This window comes from Dermacentor albipictus, chromosome 9 (genome assembly GCF_038994185.2).
Source record: "Dermacentor albipictus isolate Rhodes 1998 colony chromosome 9, USDA_Dalb.pri_finalv2, whole genome shotgun sequence".
Taxonomy (NCBI): Eukaryota; Metazoa; Arthropoda; class Arachnida; order Ixodida; family Ixodidae; genus Dermacentor; species Dermacentor albipictus.
The window spans coordinates 57,454,464-57,474,663 of NC_091829.1; the positions used below are offsets into that span (position 1 = coordinate 57,454,464).

Sequence of the window (20,200 nt, forward strand, 5' to 3'; positions counted from 1 at the left end):
CAGGCGGAAATTGTGCACAGCTGTATGGTCTGCGTCAAGTGGTTTAGATAACTCTGATGTTACCATGCCACCAAAGTAGACTTCATCGAGTGGGACGAAGTTAGTTCGGTGTTTTAACGCAATCAATCGAGCAGCGCGTCACCGAGGTATCGGGGTTGCGACATGCTTCAACAGTTTTTTAAAGACAGTAAAAATGCGGTCACTCAGCATGTGTATTCTCGCTCTTTCCGCCTGCATTTCCTTGTTCAGCGTTGTGAAGAGTGGGTGAACTTACTGGAGTAGATACATGTATACAACTTGGTCGTCGGGTCTTTTAATTTGCCGAGTATAGAATCCACGCCTAAGAGTCGGTACGACTCTTTGGCCATGGTCGCAGGACCATAGCCTAAGAGTCCATGGCTTGGTGCTGTGACTATGGCCATGGTCGCTGGATCAAGGCGATGTCCTACGGACCGGTCGAGCGCCCGGTGAAGAAGCCCATGTGGTGAATTCGAAGCCATCCACCATGGCGTCATCATTTCACCTCTTTCTCTCTTACGAAACCGCCATTTAAATATTAATGCTTTTGCGTGAAGTTTTTCTTCTCTTCAGGAATTCTCTTTGGAGGCGATTGAACTTTTCTGGTAGCTTCTCTAGTGGCTAGAAAGAGAAGCCTTATCAATGAGTTAGTAGTGATAAATATTTCGTCTAAACCTGTACGCAGGCTAAAGGCGCTAAACTACCTATGTGTACAGCACGCCTCAAATTGGATATTTCTCGGCGCCAGGTGTTTCCCGTTTTCCAATTCACAAAATTCAGCAGTTCTTATTAGCTGCACTGCTTTGTTTGACATAATGAGATAACTAAAAATCACTAACCGGATATCGAATCCAATGCCACCGGAAGTCTTTGTGAGGTTCTTCATTACCAGCTTGAACGTTGCCCAGCTTTCTTCGGTTTCGATGCCGTGCAAGATGCCGTGAACCACCGCGACGTTGGTGTAGTAGATGGAGTTGCACAGCCCGTCAGTCGGGATCATTTCGGGGAAGATGGCCTTTCCGCCCACCGTACACACAAGCTCGTCTACAGAGACTGCAAACAGGGCGTCAGAAGAATAAGGGGTTCGGGTGGGAAAGAGAAGTGCCTAACCTGCTTCATCCGAATTTCTCGGTCGATGTAGATCTAGTTAAAAAACGTTTATATGCTTGGACACCGCGTGAACCTCTCAATGCAGACTGTTACTTCGAACAAAATGTGCTTCCTCGTTTCGCGGTGTCCCTTCGATGTTCAAGAATATTGCCGTCACATCCTAAGCTGTATAGTGTTTCGTGGAGCATATTGAAAAGTGTAAAGCAAGTAGGAACTACTTTGTACATATTATGAATAAGCAACCCTTTTTGTTGCCAGTATTTCTGCAATACTAAACATGATTCACGGTTATTTGTGTATAAACTATTCATTATATGTCACCCCTTACAATATACGACCCCCCCCCCCCCTCTCCCGCCCAGAGTACGTAAAAGTAATAAATTTTATTGCAGAAACGGTGATACTCGAGAGCACCTTTCAGTCTTAAAGGCCTGCATTGCAAGTGACCCCGTTTGTGTCTAGTATGATCTGCGCTGCTTTATGGTAAGGCCGAAACTTATGTATGTGCCTTTGGAGCAACACATCTTTAGTCTGTCTTCAAATTGAGAAGGAGGAACCAGCTGTGGGCCGCCCAGCGACTGTTAGGAGGATAGCAGAAACACTTAGTTTGGCGAAGTCGTCCGTTCGTCGGATTTCGACTGGATGAGAGAGGTTTGTTCCGAAACAGCTGACACCAGAGCGAAATGCGCGACGAAAATAATGTTGTGCTAATTTGAAAACATCAGACGGCAGAAATGAATTCTTTCAAACGGTCGTCGTCGGCAACTCAATTTGGATTTATGATTGTGACATCGAATTGAATCCGCAGAGCAAGAACTAAAAAAAAAAATGAGCCAATGCCGAAAAACGAAACAAAATATTGTGGAAGAACAAAGAAAAAGATCCGCTCAGCGTTTTTTCTGGGAGTTAGCTAATATTTCCAATATAATAAAGACATGATGTTTCGTGGTCGCAACATGGTGCGCTTCGAAATAATTGCGAGAACGACCGCGAAAGAATCGTGAAACGGAGAAGCGCGGTTTCAACCCCGAACTGATGAAGACCTGCACGAGGCGACGTGTAGAAGAGGCGAGTAGAAGCAACGTTCACTCGTGTTGCCTGTTGCTGTAGTTCTCCAGCTATCTGCCGCGTGGTTGAAGTTGTTTCTGGCGCAATCTGTATTGACGCTGATACTATGCAATTTTGCGTTTCCGTTATTCTTCAGTAAGCGACCATGGTCGTTTTGGCGCCGTGACGGTAAAGGTGACAGCGCTGCGGTGACACGAAGTGCTGCGCAAGGTTTGCGCATCGTGAATTGATGATGCCAGCAAAGTACTGCAGGTGGCGGCGCCAGGTGGACTGATGACTTTGCGATCATTATAGGTCATTATCCCTCTTTAGCGCCTTATCGATCCTCGTCAAACCATTATCAACCGGGCTCCGGCCGTGGCACCTTCTGGCGCGGTGGCGCGGGCCGTATCTTGAAAGCGATGTGCGATGCCGACAGAGAGTGCCGAATGCTGATAGCTTGGCGCGCCGTGTTCTCAGCACTTACTTAGCGTTGAAGAGAGACGCACGGGCCCGTATCTTGAAAGCGATCTGTGAAACGGGTAGGGTGCGGCCTGTGCCGAGAGCTCCGCGAGCGCTGTGTTCTCGCCGCATCGGTCGCGTTGAAGCGACAGGCAGCGCGAAGGTAGAGTCGCTCGCTGCTGCGGGATCTATCGGGAAAGCGTTCGGCTTATATGACCGGTGCACGGACGTATGGACGGGCGTTTATCTCGCCGGGCAAGCATAGAAACGCTTATGCATTTAAACTCTAATTTCTCGGTCTTGAGCACGTTCTAAATGCGTAAACATTTTTATGTCTACCCACCGATGGAACTTGTCCGTCACATAAGACGAATTGCTATAAAGAAAATAATGTATTAAACACCAGTTTCTACCAAGGCTGTGTTGGAAGATATAATGTTGGTGTAATAAAAGCCATCTCTACAACCACATGCAGAACTGAGTTAGGGTGTTCAACTCATCAGGAAAATTCCAGTTTTGTGAAAAATCAATGCCAAACCGCCGCGTACCCGCTGCGTTTCTGTGGTCGCAGGATGCGCCTTGCGCTGGTGCGTTCCTTCACGAACCGAAATGCCTCGAATCTATAAGGGCTCACCCGCAGCGCGACGTTGATGAAGCTTACTAGCATTAACATTAACGAGAGGGTGGCTGGTCTGGTTGTGAAACTTAATAAGAGGTAGAAATTGAAGGTCGTAAATGTCTACGACCCTACATCCAGTCATGATGACCAGGCAGTCGAAAGCTTCTATGAAGACTTGGAATCGGCAATGGGTAAAGTAAAAAAAAAAATACGCTATACTGATGGGCGACTTCAAAGCCAGGGTAGGCAAGAAGCAGGCTGGAGAGAAGTCAGTGGGGGAGTATGTCATAGGCTCTATAGGAATAGCACGGGAGAGTTATTAGTAGAGTTTGCAGAAGAGAACATTATGCGGATAATGAATACTTTCTTACGCAAGCAGGATAGCTGAAAGTGGACGGGGAGCAGCCCAAATCGCGAGACTGGAAATAGACCTTATACTTCGCGCTCATCCTGGCATCATACAAGATGTGGATGTGCTCGGCAAGGTGTGCTGCAGGGACCATAGGATGTTAAGAACTAGAATTAGCCTAGACTTGAGGAGGGAACGGAAGAAACTCGTACACAAGGAGCCGATCAATTAGTTAACGCTAAGAGAGAAAATAGAGGAATTCCGGATCAAGCTACAAAACAGGTACTTGGTTTTAACTCAGGAAGAGAACCTTAGTGTTGAAGAAATGACCGACAATCTTATGGGTATCATTAAGGAGTGTGCAGTAGAAGTCGGCGGTAATTCGGTTAGACAGGATGCCCGTAAGCTATCGCAGGAGACGAAAGATGTGATCAACAAACGTTAATATATGAATGCGCCTAACCCTATGCAATGCCTTATGGCTTCGAACATACCGGAATCTGGAAAGAACGCTAACATAATCCTAATCCAAAACAAAGGGGGGGCCATGGACTTGAAAGAATATAGACCTATCAGCTTACTGTCCGTTGCCTACAGGGTATTTATTAAGGTAATCGCGAATGGAATCAGGAACACCTTAGACTTCTGTCAACAAAGGACCATGCAGGATTCTGTAAAGGTTACTCAACAGTAGACCATATTCACACCATCAATCAGATGACAGAGAAATGTGCGGAATATAACCAACCCTTATATATAGCTTTCATTGATTACGAGAAAGTGTTTCATTCAGTCGAAACCTCAGCAGTCATGAAGGCATCACGTAATCAGGGAGTAGACGAGCCGCATGTAGAAATACTGAAAGATATCTATAGCTGCTCCAAAGCCACCGTAGTCCTCCATAAAGAAAGCAACAAAATCCCAATAAAGAAAAGCGTCAGGTAAGGAGTTACGATCTCTCCAACGCTATTCACAGCGTGTTTTCAGGAGGTATTAAGAGACCTGGATTGGGAAGAATTGGGGATCAGAGTTCATGGAGAATATTTTAGTAACTTGCGATTCCCTGATGATATCGCCTTGCTTAGTAACTCCGGGGACTAATTGCAATGCTTGCTGAGTGAACTGGATAGGCAAAGCAGGTGGGTGGGTTTAAACATTATTGTGCAGAAAACTAAATTAATGTTTAACAGTTTTGGAAGAGAACAGGTGTTTGCGATAGGTAGTGAGGCACTAGAAGTGGTACGAGTGTACATCTACTTGGGGCACGTATTGACCGCGGATCCGGATCATGAGACTGAAATAATAAGAAAATTATGAATGGGCTGGGATGCGTTTGGCCGGCATTCTCAGATCATTGCCATTCTCAGATCAGGTTGCCATTATCCCTCAAGAGAAAAGTGTATAACAGCTGTGTCTTACCAGACCTGGAGGCTTAGGAAAAGGATTCTACTTAAATTGTGGACGATACAACGAGCTATGGAAAGAATGATGGGTGTAACGTTAAGGGATGAGGAAAGAGCAGATCAGGTGAGGTAACAAAGGCGAGTTAATGACATCGTAGTTGAAATCAAGAAAAATAAACGGGCTTGGGCAGGACATGTAATGAGGAGGGATGATAACCGATGGTCATTAAGTGCTTTGGACTGGATTCCAAGAGAGGGAAAGCGTAGTAAGGGGTGGTAGAAAGTTAGGTGGGCGGATGAGATGAAGTTTGCCCGGACAACATGGTCACAATTAGTACATGTGACACCCATCATTCTTCTTTGCATCGCTCGTTGCGTCGTCCTCAATTTATTTCTACCTCATAGGTGAGTACTGGTAAGACACAGCTGTTATGCACTTTTATCTTGAGCGATAATGGCAACCTGCTGTTCATGATCTGAGAATGCCTGCCAAACGTACCCCAGCCCATTCTCATTCTTCTGAATATTTCAGTCTCATGATCCGGATCCACGGTCACTTCCTATCCTATGCAGATGTATTCCCTTGCCACTACCAGTACTTGGCTGCCTATTATAAACTGCGCTTCTCTTCCGAGACTGTTAAACATTCGTTTTCTGCAGATTAATTTTTAGACCCACCCTTCTGGTTCTCCTCCCCAGGTCAGTGAGCATGCATTGCAATTGGTCCTCTGAGTTACTAAGCAAGGCAACATGATTAGCGAATCGTAAATTATTGAGGTATTCTCATTACCTCTTATCCCCAATTCTTACCAATCCATGTCTCTGAATACTTCCTGTAAACACGCTGTGAATATCATTGGACATATTGTATCTCCCTGCCTGACGCCATTCTTCATTGGGATTTCGTTTCTTTCTTTATGGGGGACTAAGGTGGCTGTGGAGCCGCTGTAGATGCCTTTCAGTATTTTACATACGGCTCGTCTACACCCTTATTCCGTAGTGCCTCCATACCTGCAGAGGTTTCGACTGAATTAAACGCTTTCTCGCAATCAATGAAAGCTACATATATGGGTTGGTTATATTCCGCACATTTCTCTTTCACCTGATTGATGGTGTGTTCACTCATAATGACAAGGCCTTTAGCCTAAGAATCAGCCATGTTGATAGTGTGTATATGGTCTATTGTTGAGTACCTTTTACGAAACCCTGCCTGGTCCTTTGGTTGACAGAAGTCTAAGGTGTTGTTTCTATTTGCGATTAGCTTACTAAATAATTAGTAGACAACGGACAGTAAGCTGATCGTTCAATAATTTTTCATATCTTTGGCGTCCCCTATCTTATGGAATATGTTGGCGTTCTTCCAAAATTCCGTTACACTCGCGGTCACGAGGCATTGCGTATACAGGGTGGCCAGTTTTTCTAGAACAATCTGCTGACGATCCATCAACAAATATGCTGTTACCTTGTCCTCCCCAGCTGACTTCCCTCTTTGCATAGCTCCCAAGGCTTTCTTTACTTCTGCCTGCGTTACTTGTGTGATGTCAAGTTCTTCGAGACTATTCCCTCTCCCATTACCGCCGTGGGTGCCACTGGTACAGTATAAATTTCTTATCCTAATAGTAATGATAGTGCCGGCATTGTCTCTTAACGCACACATCTGATTCTTGCCTGTTCCTAGTTTTTTCTTCACTGCTTTTAGGCTTCCTCCGTTCCTAAGAGCATGCTCAATTCTATCCTTATTATGCTTCCTTATGTCAGCTATCTTGCGCTTGTTGTATAACTTGGAAAGCTTTGCCAGTTCTATTTTTAGCTTTAGCATTAGAGGCTTTCATATATTGGCGTTTTTTAATCAGATCTTTCGTCCCCTGCGATAGCTTACCGGTATACTGGACATAGTAAAGTCTGAAGTAGTGGGCGACCCCGAAGGTTGTGCCGTGCAGATTATGTGGGCCGCTCCTGTGGGTATGTACTGTCTTAAAATTGTCCCCCCATCCCTAAGGTAGTGCAGCTTAAGAATGTTCGCTTTTAGCGTGGGTTATGTGCAATCTAATGATGTTGGAAGATCCCGAAGATTTCGTAGTGGAAAATTTTAAGCAGACGTACGATCCTCCTACTTCTTCCAAGAGAGGCCTAACGCGAAGCAGTGCCGTGCACAGTGACACCGCCCCATCCTCACCCCTAACTCCCCAAGGAGGATATTTTCTATGTACGTCATCTGAATGTTGAATTGCCTAGTGAATTTGCTTTCTTTTTCATTTGATAGCTGTGTAGCCGCTTTCAACGTTTGCATTGTTTTTGGCTAACATGAGCATAGCATCAAATAGTAGTGGAGTAGCAATATTTAAACGGGAGTCTTCTCGCGAACGCTTACGCCATGGTAAAAGCATTTGAGCACGTGTCGTTATGAAGACTCCCTTGATAGGTGCCGAATGGAGCACGGGACTGCGTATAAGCGCTTAAGGTTTACGATGCCAGCTCTTACATGCTTTCGTAGTTGTCGTAGGAACTGTCGTAGTTGTCATAGGCGTTGGAGTTGGGGTTGGAGTAGGACTGAGTACTGCAGGTGGGCCAATAACTGGTGGGGCTACAGTAGCTGGCGAAGGCCTGAGTACTGCAGGTGGGCCAATAACTGGTGTGGATCCAGTTGTCTCCTCAGGTGTTCCTGGACCAGTAGCCGTTGTTCCTGAAGAAATTACCTTTTATTCGAAACCTTTCGGTCAGCAAAGAAGAGAGGAATTACACGGAGTTCGGTACATTAGGGTTAAATTTCTCATTTGCTACGTGTGACCATAGGGCGAGTTAGTTAAAGGTAATCAGTAATTTTAGGGAGGAACCTGTGGATATGGGGATTTTTCTCGCAAGCAACAACTGCTGCTTTAGATAATCTACCTGAACTGACCGAGTTGCAGTACTTAACCTTGGTGGCAAGATATAAATCTGTAATTTAGAAAAAAAAAAGACATGTGGTATATACTGTATGTTTCCGCTATCTTGCACCGAGCCTAAAAAAGAAATGAAAACTTTTGATGACGATGGAAATAACTGCATCGTTTTTGTGTCCTTCGTTATTATTATTACATTTACGCAAACATGACAATAGTTTAGGTGTTTGATCGCCTTCGAAAATATCAGTTTCAATTGCTTTCGACGCGCCCTATATTGAGCGGCTCTTCTTTCTGCGCTCTAAAGAAAGCCTGCGAAATAATAGCATGTATTACGTTACAAAACGCCGCTGCGCGGGGACGACAATGCTATTTAATGAGCTGAGTACGGAAGTTAACCTGCTGCTCTAGAGCATCACCTTTCACATCGCATCGCGTTTGGGATTGGTTTAAATTACGTGGCGTGCGCCGATTTCTTGTCGTCGAAAAATAACGCGCACGCACGAACATGGTCACGGCAAAGCGATAACAAGCGTGAAGGAGCAAACAAGTTAGCTCGAGCGATTGTATACTGCGTACCATTTCTTGCCTAATTCTTGGCACTTTGCGGCAGGTACCTGGTTGCTAGTTAGGTTCTTGCCAACCTGCTCGTTCCTCTAGCAGAACCCGGTGCACTAACCATTGGGCGATGCTCGCTTTTTTCTTTCTTACCTTGTTCGGAAAAATACGTGCATACGTACAAAGCAGGGAATTCAGTGCTGCAAAATTGAATAAATCGTCTCGCTAGACTACTAATCTCAAGAACTTCATAGAGGTCATGAGACACCAAACTGACAAGTTGCTGAAATCACTGTGGCTAACCATTCATTAGGTTTAGGGTATCCTGCATACACGCAACACTTTGAATTAGGCATACACTATGTAGATTTTCTATCTAGGCCGATTTTCATACCATCCATACACGTTTCCCACGCGGTGCTTATACACAAAGGCGTTATCATGTCATGTCACGCGTCAGTGCATGACGAGAAACTTGTATCAAAAGGTCTGATCGGAAGTTTTTTCTTAAGGCGAAAGCCTTAAGAGGCTGATATCGCGATGGTCTTGAAAACGCGGCGTGTGGTACAGAGAGTCATGTGAGGTCGCCTTGCGTAGATACGCGCTCGTGCTACTGCTCGCGCGTTAGTCGTTCTTTTATTCCACAGCTGGCTCCGACGCCGCTGATCAAGTGAAAAATAAAGGCAAAGTGTATAAAGATAGAGTTAGTTCAGGCATTCAAACCAACGACCTTCGGTGGAAGTCGAACCCGCGACCTTTGGTGATAAGGCCAATACAATTCAGGCACAGGTAATAAATATAGACTTCATTAGGGCCCTGGAAACCACGGCCTTTGATGAGAGTCCAATCCTTGACCTTGGGTGAGAGTAAATCCACTTCCTTTGACATTAATTAGGGCGAAGTTGATCAAGGCACACTTCATTAAGGTATTGTTTTTACTACCTCACCAGAACAGGAATTGGCCTCCCTGGTGCAGTATTCCGCCACTCCCTCCCAAATTACTCATTCGATCAACCAATGGCCCTCAGTCCCCACCCGCTCTAGAGCACCTCACCAAGGCGGTGGTGAGACCTGTAACGCAACCAAAGGTGCTAAGGATCTCTAGACTCGGACAAATGCAAACTAACCCCGGCAGCGGTTAGTTTGCTACATCACACCCGAACTTTCTCGAGTGCAGCTAACTTACGAGGTTTCTGAGGAACTATCAGACATTGTTGGGGATTTCATCGGTCTTCGTGAGGTTAGAAGAACTGGTGAGGTTTGAAGAACTGGTAATGGCCGCGTCCTCTTCTATAGAGGACTTCCAGGTAAGAAGTAGAACAGAGTACGATTCGTAATCCATCAGGATATAGCGGGCAACATTGACGAATTATACAGCAATAATGAGCGAGTATCAGTAGACGTAATAAAACCTTATGTTCTTCACCAAATGAAACAAGTTGCACCGGCTTGTTCTTTCATTTGTAGTGTTTCTACGGTATACAGGGTGCCCCATAATTACTGACACACATATTGCTCGATAATTTTGCATTTAATTTTACACATACCTTCACATCGTTTCATCAACCATTTTTTTAATCTGCCATATTTCGATAGTGTTTCATATCGAAGCTGCATATTACTAGCATCTAGGCATTTCTTCGAATTCGTCGAGACAAAACTCAACCAGTCACAGCAGATGGTGCGCTCCGCATGTTGCGCTGAGTTATCTGCAGCACCACGAGATGGCGCTCGCCTCCGTGCATCCGCGGCAGCGGCGCCGCCGGCCGTGCACAGGAAAGAAAAAGAAAGAACCTGAAAGCTCGCCTTCGCGCATAGCGTTCTCCGCAAGTGCTTCCCGGTAAAAACTAAGCTCACATAAGCTGCCTTTGCTGGGAAGCTATAACTTTGGCACACGAAGCAGGTATTGATGCCCCTACACTTTTATATCTATAAGGGAACCCGCCTAGCAAATGATTTAATTTGTGTTGTCATAGCGTTATGGGGTGGCTAGGCATACTTAGGAACCCGAAGGGCAGTGCGAAAACGTTGAGCGACAACAGCAACAGCAATGTCAACATGCACAACGGCGTTTTTCTCAGTCTCGGCAGGACTACTACCAAGGCTACGTCACATTGGCCTGTTGAATCAGGTGATACCGCAGCTTCGCTGGCCAGCGACCTTCACAGAATGGATTTGAGCCCATTTTTGTGATAGGTTATTTATTTTTCGGAGAGTGCAACGCCTTTCTTTACTCCCATCTGCAATGTCGTCATTGAATGAGGCCGGGCACTTCTCCTAAGGTCGAAAAAAGATTCTAAAAATTCACCGCTAGGTTCCCTATTGCGCTCTTAAACGTAGCACTCATAACGACATAAAGCGCAATGGTCATGCTGTCTCCACTGCTTACAATAATACAGTTGTCTTGAAGACAATCGAATACCAACAGCGAAGAATCAGCAAACTCTGGCCTTGAAGCTCAGCGTGTGTTGCAACAGCGAGATAAGCGCTGCCTAAGGATCTGGAGTTTCCTACTTTAAGCTCCAGAGAAGACATGGACTGACAGTGGTGCAAAGAAAGTGTAGGTGGGGAAAATATTGGCGGCTGTTGGCACGGGCCGCGAATGGGGAACACTTGGTAGCTGTTTTCCTCGATGAGAAAACTATCAGGTTAGACGGCTGTAGCGACATTCAGAACAGCTGTGTACTTGTTCCGACGTCAGAGCTCGCAGATGCAATGAGATGAACAGTTTTAAGGAACTCGCGTGCGGTGACTGTCGTGGTTTGAGCTGAGTTGAACAGCTGGCCGCATTCCCCTTGTCTTTGTGGCGAAAGGTGCGATGATTCACGCTCACACACACTTTAGAGATATTGTAGAGACTGCTTCGCTGACCCTCATCCCTGTCCAGCCTTTGGGCAGTAGCATTTTTTTTTACATCGCAGCAGGACAGCTCCCCAGTACTAGAATCGACGCGTGACACCACAGTACTGAGGTGTATGTATTAATGAGGTTTGTGTATTCAATTTGTAAATATTTTCTATCTGGCAGTTAGCCGAATGAATGCCGGCATTCATTTGAAACGCCAAAGATCAAGTATTGCTGATATAAACTCCATACCAGATGAGCGTGAAGTTGAAGCGGAAACGGGCACAAATGTGGTCACCGTGTAATCAAGCAGGCGTGTACATATTCAAAAGGCTTTTGTCTCGGCTCTCTCTACCGTTGAATGGTGGTTAATAACTGTTAAAGGAACTATTCAGAACATTCTTCTACCTCTCTCAGGACCGGCTGGTGAACTACGTGCTGTACATGGGAATCCATCAAACTTTGGCGCTTTCAGCTGCCTCAGCTGTTTTAACTAGGGACAACGCTACTGAGCCTTGTTTGTTTAAAGACATTTTAAGTACTCTTTCATGTTCAGGTTAAACATCTGCATTGACCATCGTTGACGCGAGCAGTTAAGTTGCCTTCTTTTTAGCGGTTTCTTTGGACAACTGTTTCTGAAAGACTTGTGCCAGTTTATACTGCATCGCGGTGTCACAAAGAATGCCAAAGTCTTTGTCAGCATCTTTGTAGGGTAAAATCACTCATTTATATCGTTCGCGTATAATGTTTCGGTCGCGGTAGGGGTACGTCCTGCTGTTTTATCTACAGGTAAAATGATCTTTCTTTTTTAATCTAGCTGTGCTAAATATCTCATAATGACTTTACCTGACAGTTTCATTTATGCGCGAATTTGTTTTGTCAGTGACTGTTTTTCCCTTTACTAATGCAAGTTACAAGTATTTAGACCAACTACCATTCAATGGATATGTGTCTAAGTACTTTTGCTTGTTTTTCTTTCCTTCACCTAAATAGGAAGAATTAATTTAAAGCGCAAGATGACGAACACTTACCGGGCGTCCGAGCTGTATGTGGTGGCAATGGCACAGCTGGTGGCAGCGAAGCCCCTCCACCTCCTCTTCCACCTCCACCACCTTCACCACCGCCGCCACCGAAAATGTCCGCTTCTTCCGGCTCTTCAGCTGCACACAGAGGGAAAATGTGAAGTCAACGAACGGTATGAACCCTATCTTTGAACCCTATCTTTGTCGAGTCCTCGTTGAGTGTAACGCTACGAACTGTACTACAAAAAAAAAACCATCCAACATGTTTCAATTTTCGCTACGTCTTAGGCAGATGGGAAGAGTAGCAGCAAAGTATATGGTTGGGTGAGTTGTGTAATGCTGTTAGTTGAAAGAGCGCACGCGGTATTAAAGACACGGGAGGAAGTATAAGCAACAATTGGTTGTCCTGGGAAGTCAAGGGACAAGTACGCGGGTAAATTGCTTGTCCTCAAAAGACGCGGGACAGGTGCACGGGACAATTTTTTGTCCTCGAAAGATACGGCACATGTAAGTGGTATAATCTCTTGTCCTGTATACGCTTTCTCTTTCCACATCTTTCGGCCTATGTGTGCTGCTTGAAATATGATTGCAGACGATACACGTATTTACGTTACTTTGTGGCCATCATGTCCGTCGTTCATTAAAAAAGTAGCTTCAGCTCCTAGCCAACGCCACTTTTATCTTTTGTTTTTGCTGAGACAGAAGAAAAACTCATAAATTGTTTTATTAGAGAACCACTAGATCGATTTCAATGAAATTTGATGCAATTTAGAGGGAGACATAAATTATGGCTGCTCGTCATGCGCCTTATTCTGGACCAGAAACAAGTACTGCGTTTATGCAGACTGCACCTGTTGTATGTAGCTGAAAGAAAATAATTGAATACACAGCTTACGTGAGATTGTTACAATGTTAACGAGGGTTTTTCAAAAGTCCTAATCACGAATTATGGGCATAGTTCAGAGCGGTTCATATTATAACAAATTTGTAAGTTCTAAATGTAATCTTCGGCAGAATTTGCGCAAGTGTGATGCGAGTGTTTTTCTCTCCGAGTTGGAATTGTAATCATCATAATAGAGTTGTCTTAAATTTAAAAAAAAATTCTCTAATGTTTCCTAAACAAGCGACAGACTAAAGAAGAAGTTGGGAGGCGATTCAACCTCCACCTGAAGTTCATGAAAGACTGCCTTCGTGAGCGAGTACCGGGTAGAAGAAATGGGGGCGGAGTCACTGCTCACGGCCCTCTGTCACGTCACCGCTAGACTGAGGAGAGTAGGAGGAGTTTTGGACGGTCGTATTCTTTTTTGCAGCAGTATCTTAGGGATGGGCCTTAAGTTGGACGTATGACGATGTGTCAGTTATTTTAAATTATTTCCGGAGATCTGCATAAGACAACAGGGACTGCAGTATGTTGCACTCTGTTGTAGGAGAAGAGCGTCCGTTGGGTAATCGCATCAATATGCGGCTTCTGCGCTAGAGGTCTGCTGTTGAAATCTGGCCGTCGGGCAATTTTATTAATTAATATATTTGAAGCTGGCAGTTTGGTTCGAAGGGCGAAACATTGACAGAAGGAAGGCGCCGTTTCACGCGAAAGGCGAATAATCAATTGCGATAGCGAATTAGTAGGCAGCTGTCTGAAGTAAGGATAGTAGCTTTATTGACCGTGTAAGCTTGGAAACATTTGCTTGCAAACTGATCTAACAAGCATGGCGCTATCACGCGCAAGCAAACATGAACACATCGCACTCGACGGGTGCGGACACTCGCTATGAAAACGCTGGTGTGAGCAAAAGTGGCAGCTGTAGAGAGTGAACTGACCTTCTTGCGGTCTATCACTCCAACGCAAGAGCTAGCGCACTCAAAGGTATGAGCCGCCTGCAGATCCCTTTCAAGATGCAGCATAACCGCCCCCACTCTCTGCCTCCCACCCCCCGACGTCCTTCTGCGCGACGGAAGACAGCGCGTTGTCTCCCCGCTTTCTTCCTTCGCGCGCGCCAGATTGAGCCACGATAGTCGGCTTCCCCCGCGTGCTTTCACTCGCACACACAGCATACGACGCGCGGCGACGGTGTTATCGCCCTTGGACTGCGTAGGGAAAACATCGCGGCGACATCGACGGTGACGACGAAAATGCTCCTGGGGCGCTATAACGTAAAACTGTTCGAAACTTTCCTATTCCAATTTTTCAATCAGTGCTCCGCGATTGGTCAAAAGGTGTTGGGACCACCCCCATTTCACCTGTCTGTCACGCGACGTCACGAAAATCGCGATAGCTCCCCATCTGATATAACATGTTCACACGGATTATGCATGATTTGACCGAACAAAAGAAAAAATGGTTATTTCTGATTCGACGCTTCTTCGTCATTAGCTCTCGGCTATTGGTCGAAAGGTCTCGGGCTGCGCCCACTTCACCTGCCTCTCACGTGCCGTCACAAAACTGCAAAAACTCACCGCGTCAAAGTGACGTGTACGCGATAAAGATTCAATAATATTCCTAACAAAACTGAATTTTCCTCTGAATAGCCGCAGGCTGCCCCGTTCCGAAAGGAATAAACGATGGCTGCCGCCGATCGCTCAGGCAGTGGCTGCTCGCCCCTGTCGGAGAGCAAGGGCTTATTTTCGTGTAATAAAACTTTTTGCGTGGCCGCGTAATGTTTTCGAGCATTTTCGGCATGTTTTCGACATCGTTCTGCCAACTCTTCTTTGCTGAGGATCCATTTTAGCGTCATTCTTAAGTATCCATTGCATGCCGCCGTGATTGTCTACGACCCACCGCAAGCCAAGTAAGGGAAAGCGGACCAATCGCAGGCGCCGGCGCCACCCTCGTCATCTGGTTATCGATTTTCAGTGCAGTGGCTCGGCCCTATCTAATCCCTCTCCACTTGAGCGTGCTCCTCACCTCTTGTCAGCCAATAAGCTAAGACAAGCCGCTCAGTGTAGACGATGTTATTCGTTTTTCAAGGAAACAAAAGTGACCTCCTATGAACGAGGAGAGCGTTTGAGTGGTCTGTTCAGACAACCCTGCGGGTGACCGCCCGATGCTTGCGTCGGCGGTTACGCAAATTTGACGTCAGGAGGTTGGAATAACAACATATTGGAATAGTTTTACATTATAGGGCCCCAGGAGTGTCCTTGTAATTAATTGCTTCGCAATATTTACAAAGTTGAGCGCTGTGCTTGGACTGCCCGGACGGTTTTCATTTCATACGCTGGTGCGCCATCTCGGCATGGCGGGGCACATCCTTCAGCTGCTGCTGGATAGGAGTAACGCCGCCATGCCAGCTACGAAACGAAACGTCTCACAGAATGTTGGCATGATTAGCTACGCCAATGGTGTCGGAGGCGTCGCACGTAAAAGGTGCTCTACGTGAGAGCGACGGGCAGGGGGAAAAATTTTGTTGAGAGAAGAAGTCTCACATTCTTCGGTATACGTGTTACGCCTTGATTTAGATAATATAGATATTTGGTTGAGAATGTCACTGAAGCAGCCGCTCACACATATATTTCTTTCAATGGCAATCTTTCGAGGCATTCGCAATCAGCCGCTATTCTCAAAGACATCCATGGTTGCCTGCCATTCCACTGCGATTGCGTGTACGAATTTGCTTTTCACTTACCATCCGCTGATCCCAGCAACATGTAGCCCATGAAGACGGCAAGAAGGACGAAGCAGCATAGACCGATGGCGGCCAAGATCATCGACGTTTGTTGGGAATCCTCGCTGGAAGTTTGGATGGTAGTTTCCGCATTCACATTCAGCAGGGCGCGAAAAACAATGCCACTAAGACGCTTCAGGTGATAAACATAGCCGTGGTCGAAAGGGCGATCGCATAGCGATACCTCGTGTACACTGTAGGATGAAGGCCACTGACAGTTGCTCTTTCTTATACCTGCGTCTTGTGTCAGTCGACGCTGTCTTGTGCCTTCAAACTTATCACACCGCGCACTTCTCTGCTATGCACCACAGCGCTTCCCTTCGTTACGGTTTCTCTATTGAAACACATCTGATCTCTTCTGTACATTGAACGATTTGCGCAGCGTTTCTTTGGTTCTCCTTTAGCTCAGCAGAAAGAACCGTTATCGTCTAATTCCATTTGTTGCTCTGAATGTGAACTCTCCTCCCGCCTGCCCTTTGATAATCCACACTCCCTCGTTCTTAGTTTTTATTCTCCTAGACGTCAGCTGCTCCCTCAATATCATCTGAAATTTTCATAAGAACATCTGCTTATTACTCGCCCATGTGTCACTTAATTTTGTTATTCTACGTGTTATAGCCCCATGGGTCAATGCCATTAAAAAAATTCTGTGTATGTACATTTCAAGGATATTAGTCAGCTGCGCGACACAGTTACAAAAGCAGAAATCTTGCTAAAGATTTGGGTTACTATCGTAACTTTTGGATTACACATAACTTTGCCGCATGTAGAATGAGCGGAAATACTTCAATATTTTCTTCCCAAACGGATTGAATAAACTGTGTCAGGCTTCGAATCAAAGTACAACCGTAAAAGAGTAACTGTGTCAGTGAGCTCTTGCGATCACGCATTAAAAATTAAAAAATCAGTAGCGAACCATAATTTTAGTAAATAATAAGATACTTGAGTGAACCAGATCACCACAAGAAATGGCAGGTGGGGCCCAAACTGACGCGCCAGCTCTGGTTACCGCTGTGAAACGGAAAAAGATCTCGAAGGCTACGCCGTTGCTGGCTTTCTCATTTAAAAAAATTAATAAATGCAGTTTTAGAAACGAAACTTAGCATGTAGCACAATTCCACGTCTTCATGTTGGTCACATAGAGGAGGACAATGTCTTCCCGGGAAATCGAAATGAATATCTAATAACCCTGTTTCGCTCGTTCACATTTAAATTATTACTTCGCAGCAAATACTGCAGATGACGAATTGTAGCCGGTGACTTCAAACGTCATATATGCTACGGACAAATTATGGGCATGACATCAGTTTCTATATGTGTGTTCCAAAAGTGTGGGATGAAATGCTTCCAGTAATTTTTGCGCAAAGGCGTTTTTATTTGAAAAGACAATGGAAAAGCAGTGAATTTTGATAGTGAAATTGACTGCGCTTATCTCCAGACTGGTGCTAGTTTCAATATTCGAAACCAAGTCAATCTTCCTTGAAATCACTGGCTTCAATTTGTCAGGTACGTAAAGTGTTGATAAGTGAAATTTTTGTTTATTTGTCAGGTATGAATGTTGTTTTTAGTATAATGTCCAACTCTCTGCATAATCCAGCTCAATGAATAGATATCTGCTATATGGTATAAGCGATTTCGAAAAATCCTGTTAACCTCAAAAAAAAAAGGGAGTTGCACATTCGCTCGAAAGGCACAGCGTAGATAGTAATAGTTCAGTATTCGACAACCACACATAGTGAGGTTCGCAGTTTTATTCGTTACACGTCGCAGAAATTGCAATAAAGATTCGCTGATTCAATCACCAAGCATGGTGTCACGTGAGCACAGGCAAGCATGAACAGAGCTTGCTCGATGAGCAGGAACACCCGCTGTCACAGCGCAGGCGTGATAAGCGAATACAGAGCGGGATCGAACGCTTGTACTCCGTCTCGCATCAACACGAGACGGCAGGTAACGAAGTGGCGTGATGTGATGAAATTAGGAGATTTGTAGACATTAGATTGCGTCTGATTGGACAAGAAAAAGGTAATTGTATATCTCTGGGGAAGCACTTCATACTGCAGTGGACATATATTGGCTTAAACTAGGAGATATTTAACCAGCCCAGCAATGTATTTTTGATTAGACCAGAATTACCCTGAGATGAGTATCGTAAGTTGATTCATTCAAGTGCAAAGGAATTATTCAGGCACGAGCACTAGGAGGCACGTCTTATTCTACTCTTATACATAAGGTGTTCTTGTATGAAAGCTGCCATACCACCCTGCTCTATTAATACAACCGGAATAAAGCTGTCGGTATTCAACTAGACAATCCGTTCCAAAGGAACAAATTACGCCAGCATTGAAAGAACTGAAATAATTTTGGCAGTGCGGTTGTTTCTCAGCATAGTAGCTAATGTTTAGTACCTGCTGGCGCGAACATATTCTCTCAAGTGTATTCAATGTTTTCACGGGATGGTTTTAAAGGAAATTTTGATGGTCGAGCAATGTGTGGTAAGATTAGGACTTATGTAAAAAAATAAAGCTTTATGTTTAATTTAGAATGACTATTGTGTCAGACTATGAGTACTACGACAGCGTTCGAAACACTGCATGCTTGTTTTCGGGCTCTGCAGCTCCATTCATAGAAAAAAGGAAACGTTTGGACTCAACAAGTCCTAAGCTATATATATATTGACTTACGGGTCAGAAGCTGGAAAGAACAAATATGAAAACCGTGAGTATATAAGTGTATTTTCATTTCTCATTAGCGGAGATAGTAAACAGTAGTGCAATCACACAGTAATTATTATATAAGTTTTGTTTAATACTGCATGAATTGTACTGAAGTCATGTATACTGAATGCGTACTGAGTGAGCATTCTTCCTCTTGTTTCGCCGCGACCCCACACTACTTTTCGACACCATTCTGCATGCTAGCCTGAATTCCACGTGCGAGTACGCCCGTGAAGCCATACTAAAAGCTCAAGAAGCGCGCCATATTGCCCGACGTCGACTTGTGGAGTCGCAGGACAATCAGCGGCGCTTATATGACGCCCGCCATCGTGACGTCCATCACACACTGGGCACCCTGGTTCTCCTTTTTTTGCCGTCGCTACGCGTTGGCCTCTTGGAGAAGCTACTTTAACGCTACTCTGACCCTTACCGTGTGTTGTGTAAAGTAACTGACGTCACGTACGAAATCGCCCCTCTTGAGCCAACCGTGGCTCAGCATCGCTCCGACGTGGTCCACGTCGCGCGTCTTAAGTTGTATTACTCGCCCGCCTCCCAACCAGCACCGAGCCGGTGCTTCCGACGCCGGGGGTCATGTGACACGCTGGCGAAGAATGTGTTGTCAGCTTGGTCGGAAGAAGACGACGCTCTGGACTTCGCGCGCTGTCTACCATCTTGTAAGGCGCTACGATTCTTGTAAATATGGTTTAAATATACGTCTGACTGTTTTTAAGCCCTTACCAATATATATATATATATATATATATATATATATATATATATATATATATATATATATATATATATATATATATATATATATATATAGATGTGTTTACTTAACGTTTTCGGCTATTGGACCGGCCTTCGTCAGCCTACAGCGCTGTACTCTGTACTGTAATGTACTGTATGCTGTCACTGTACTCTGCTGAAGACTGGTCCACCAGCCGACAACGCCTTACTTCTAGAAGTTTCGTCTTCGCTTTCCTGCATATTCTGCGTCGGGTCCTGCGTGCTGAACTTTGACGAAGCCCCTTATGCATAAATATATGCTTTGTGCCACGGCAACCACAAGCATCATACATCGCCTACGTCGTCGTGACATCGAAGCGTGAACATCTAACAGGGAGCATCTGCCCAATTTCACGTTTGTATTTCGGCATAGCATGCGAAAGGGGTATAGTGAATGTGCGTAGAATTGCATGAGATTAATCTTCAGAGCTGTACTCCCGGTAGACATAAACCCTGCATGACATTAGGCGTGCCACAGCATGAAAGTAAACAAAGTTGCCGTTATGTGTGATATCATTGAACCCCGTACCGAAAGATTGACTTCAAATAGCTAGCAATGTGTGCCTTTTATTGGTACCTTCCTTTTTTTTTTGCAGTCATGCTTGTGTTAAATTTTGCGGCTTGCCTTTTGGATATATCGAACTGAATTAAATTCATTGGTTTTGCGGGCATAAACCACAATTTGATTAGCAGGCACGCCGTGGTGGAGGACTCGTGAATA

At 45.0% G+C, this 20,200-nt stretch overlaps 1 protein-coding gene across 1 annotated transcript in view; it reads right to left on the reverse strand.

Moving 5' to 3' along the window:
- Positions 1–20,200, reverse strand: part of LOC139049966 (uncharacterized) — a 78,579-nt gene that overhangs the window by 51,344 nt on the left and 7,035 nt on the right. The window contains exons 6-9 of the mRNA XM_070525908.1: positions 15,935–16,038; positions 12,324–12,452; positions 7,491–7,691; positions 858–1,071 (exon numbers count right to left, since the gene is read on the reverse strand). Of these exons, the coding sequence (XP_070382009.1) occupies positions 858–1,071; positions 7,491–7,691; positions 12,324–12,452; positions 15,935–16,016 (626 nt within the window). The 5' untranslated portion in view covers positions 16,017–16,038. The remainder of the gene's footprint in view (positions 1–857; positions 1,072–7,490; positions 7,692–12,323; positions 12,453–15,934; positions 16,039–20,200) is intronic.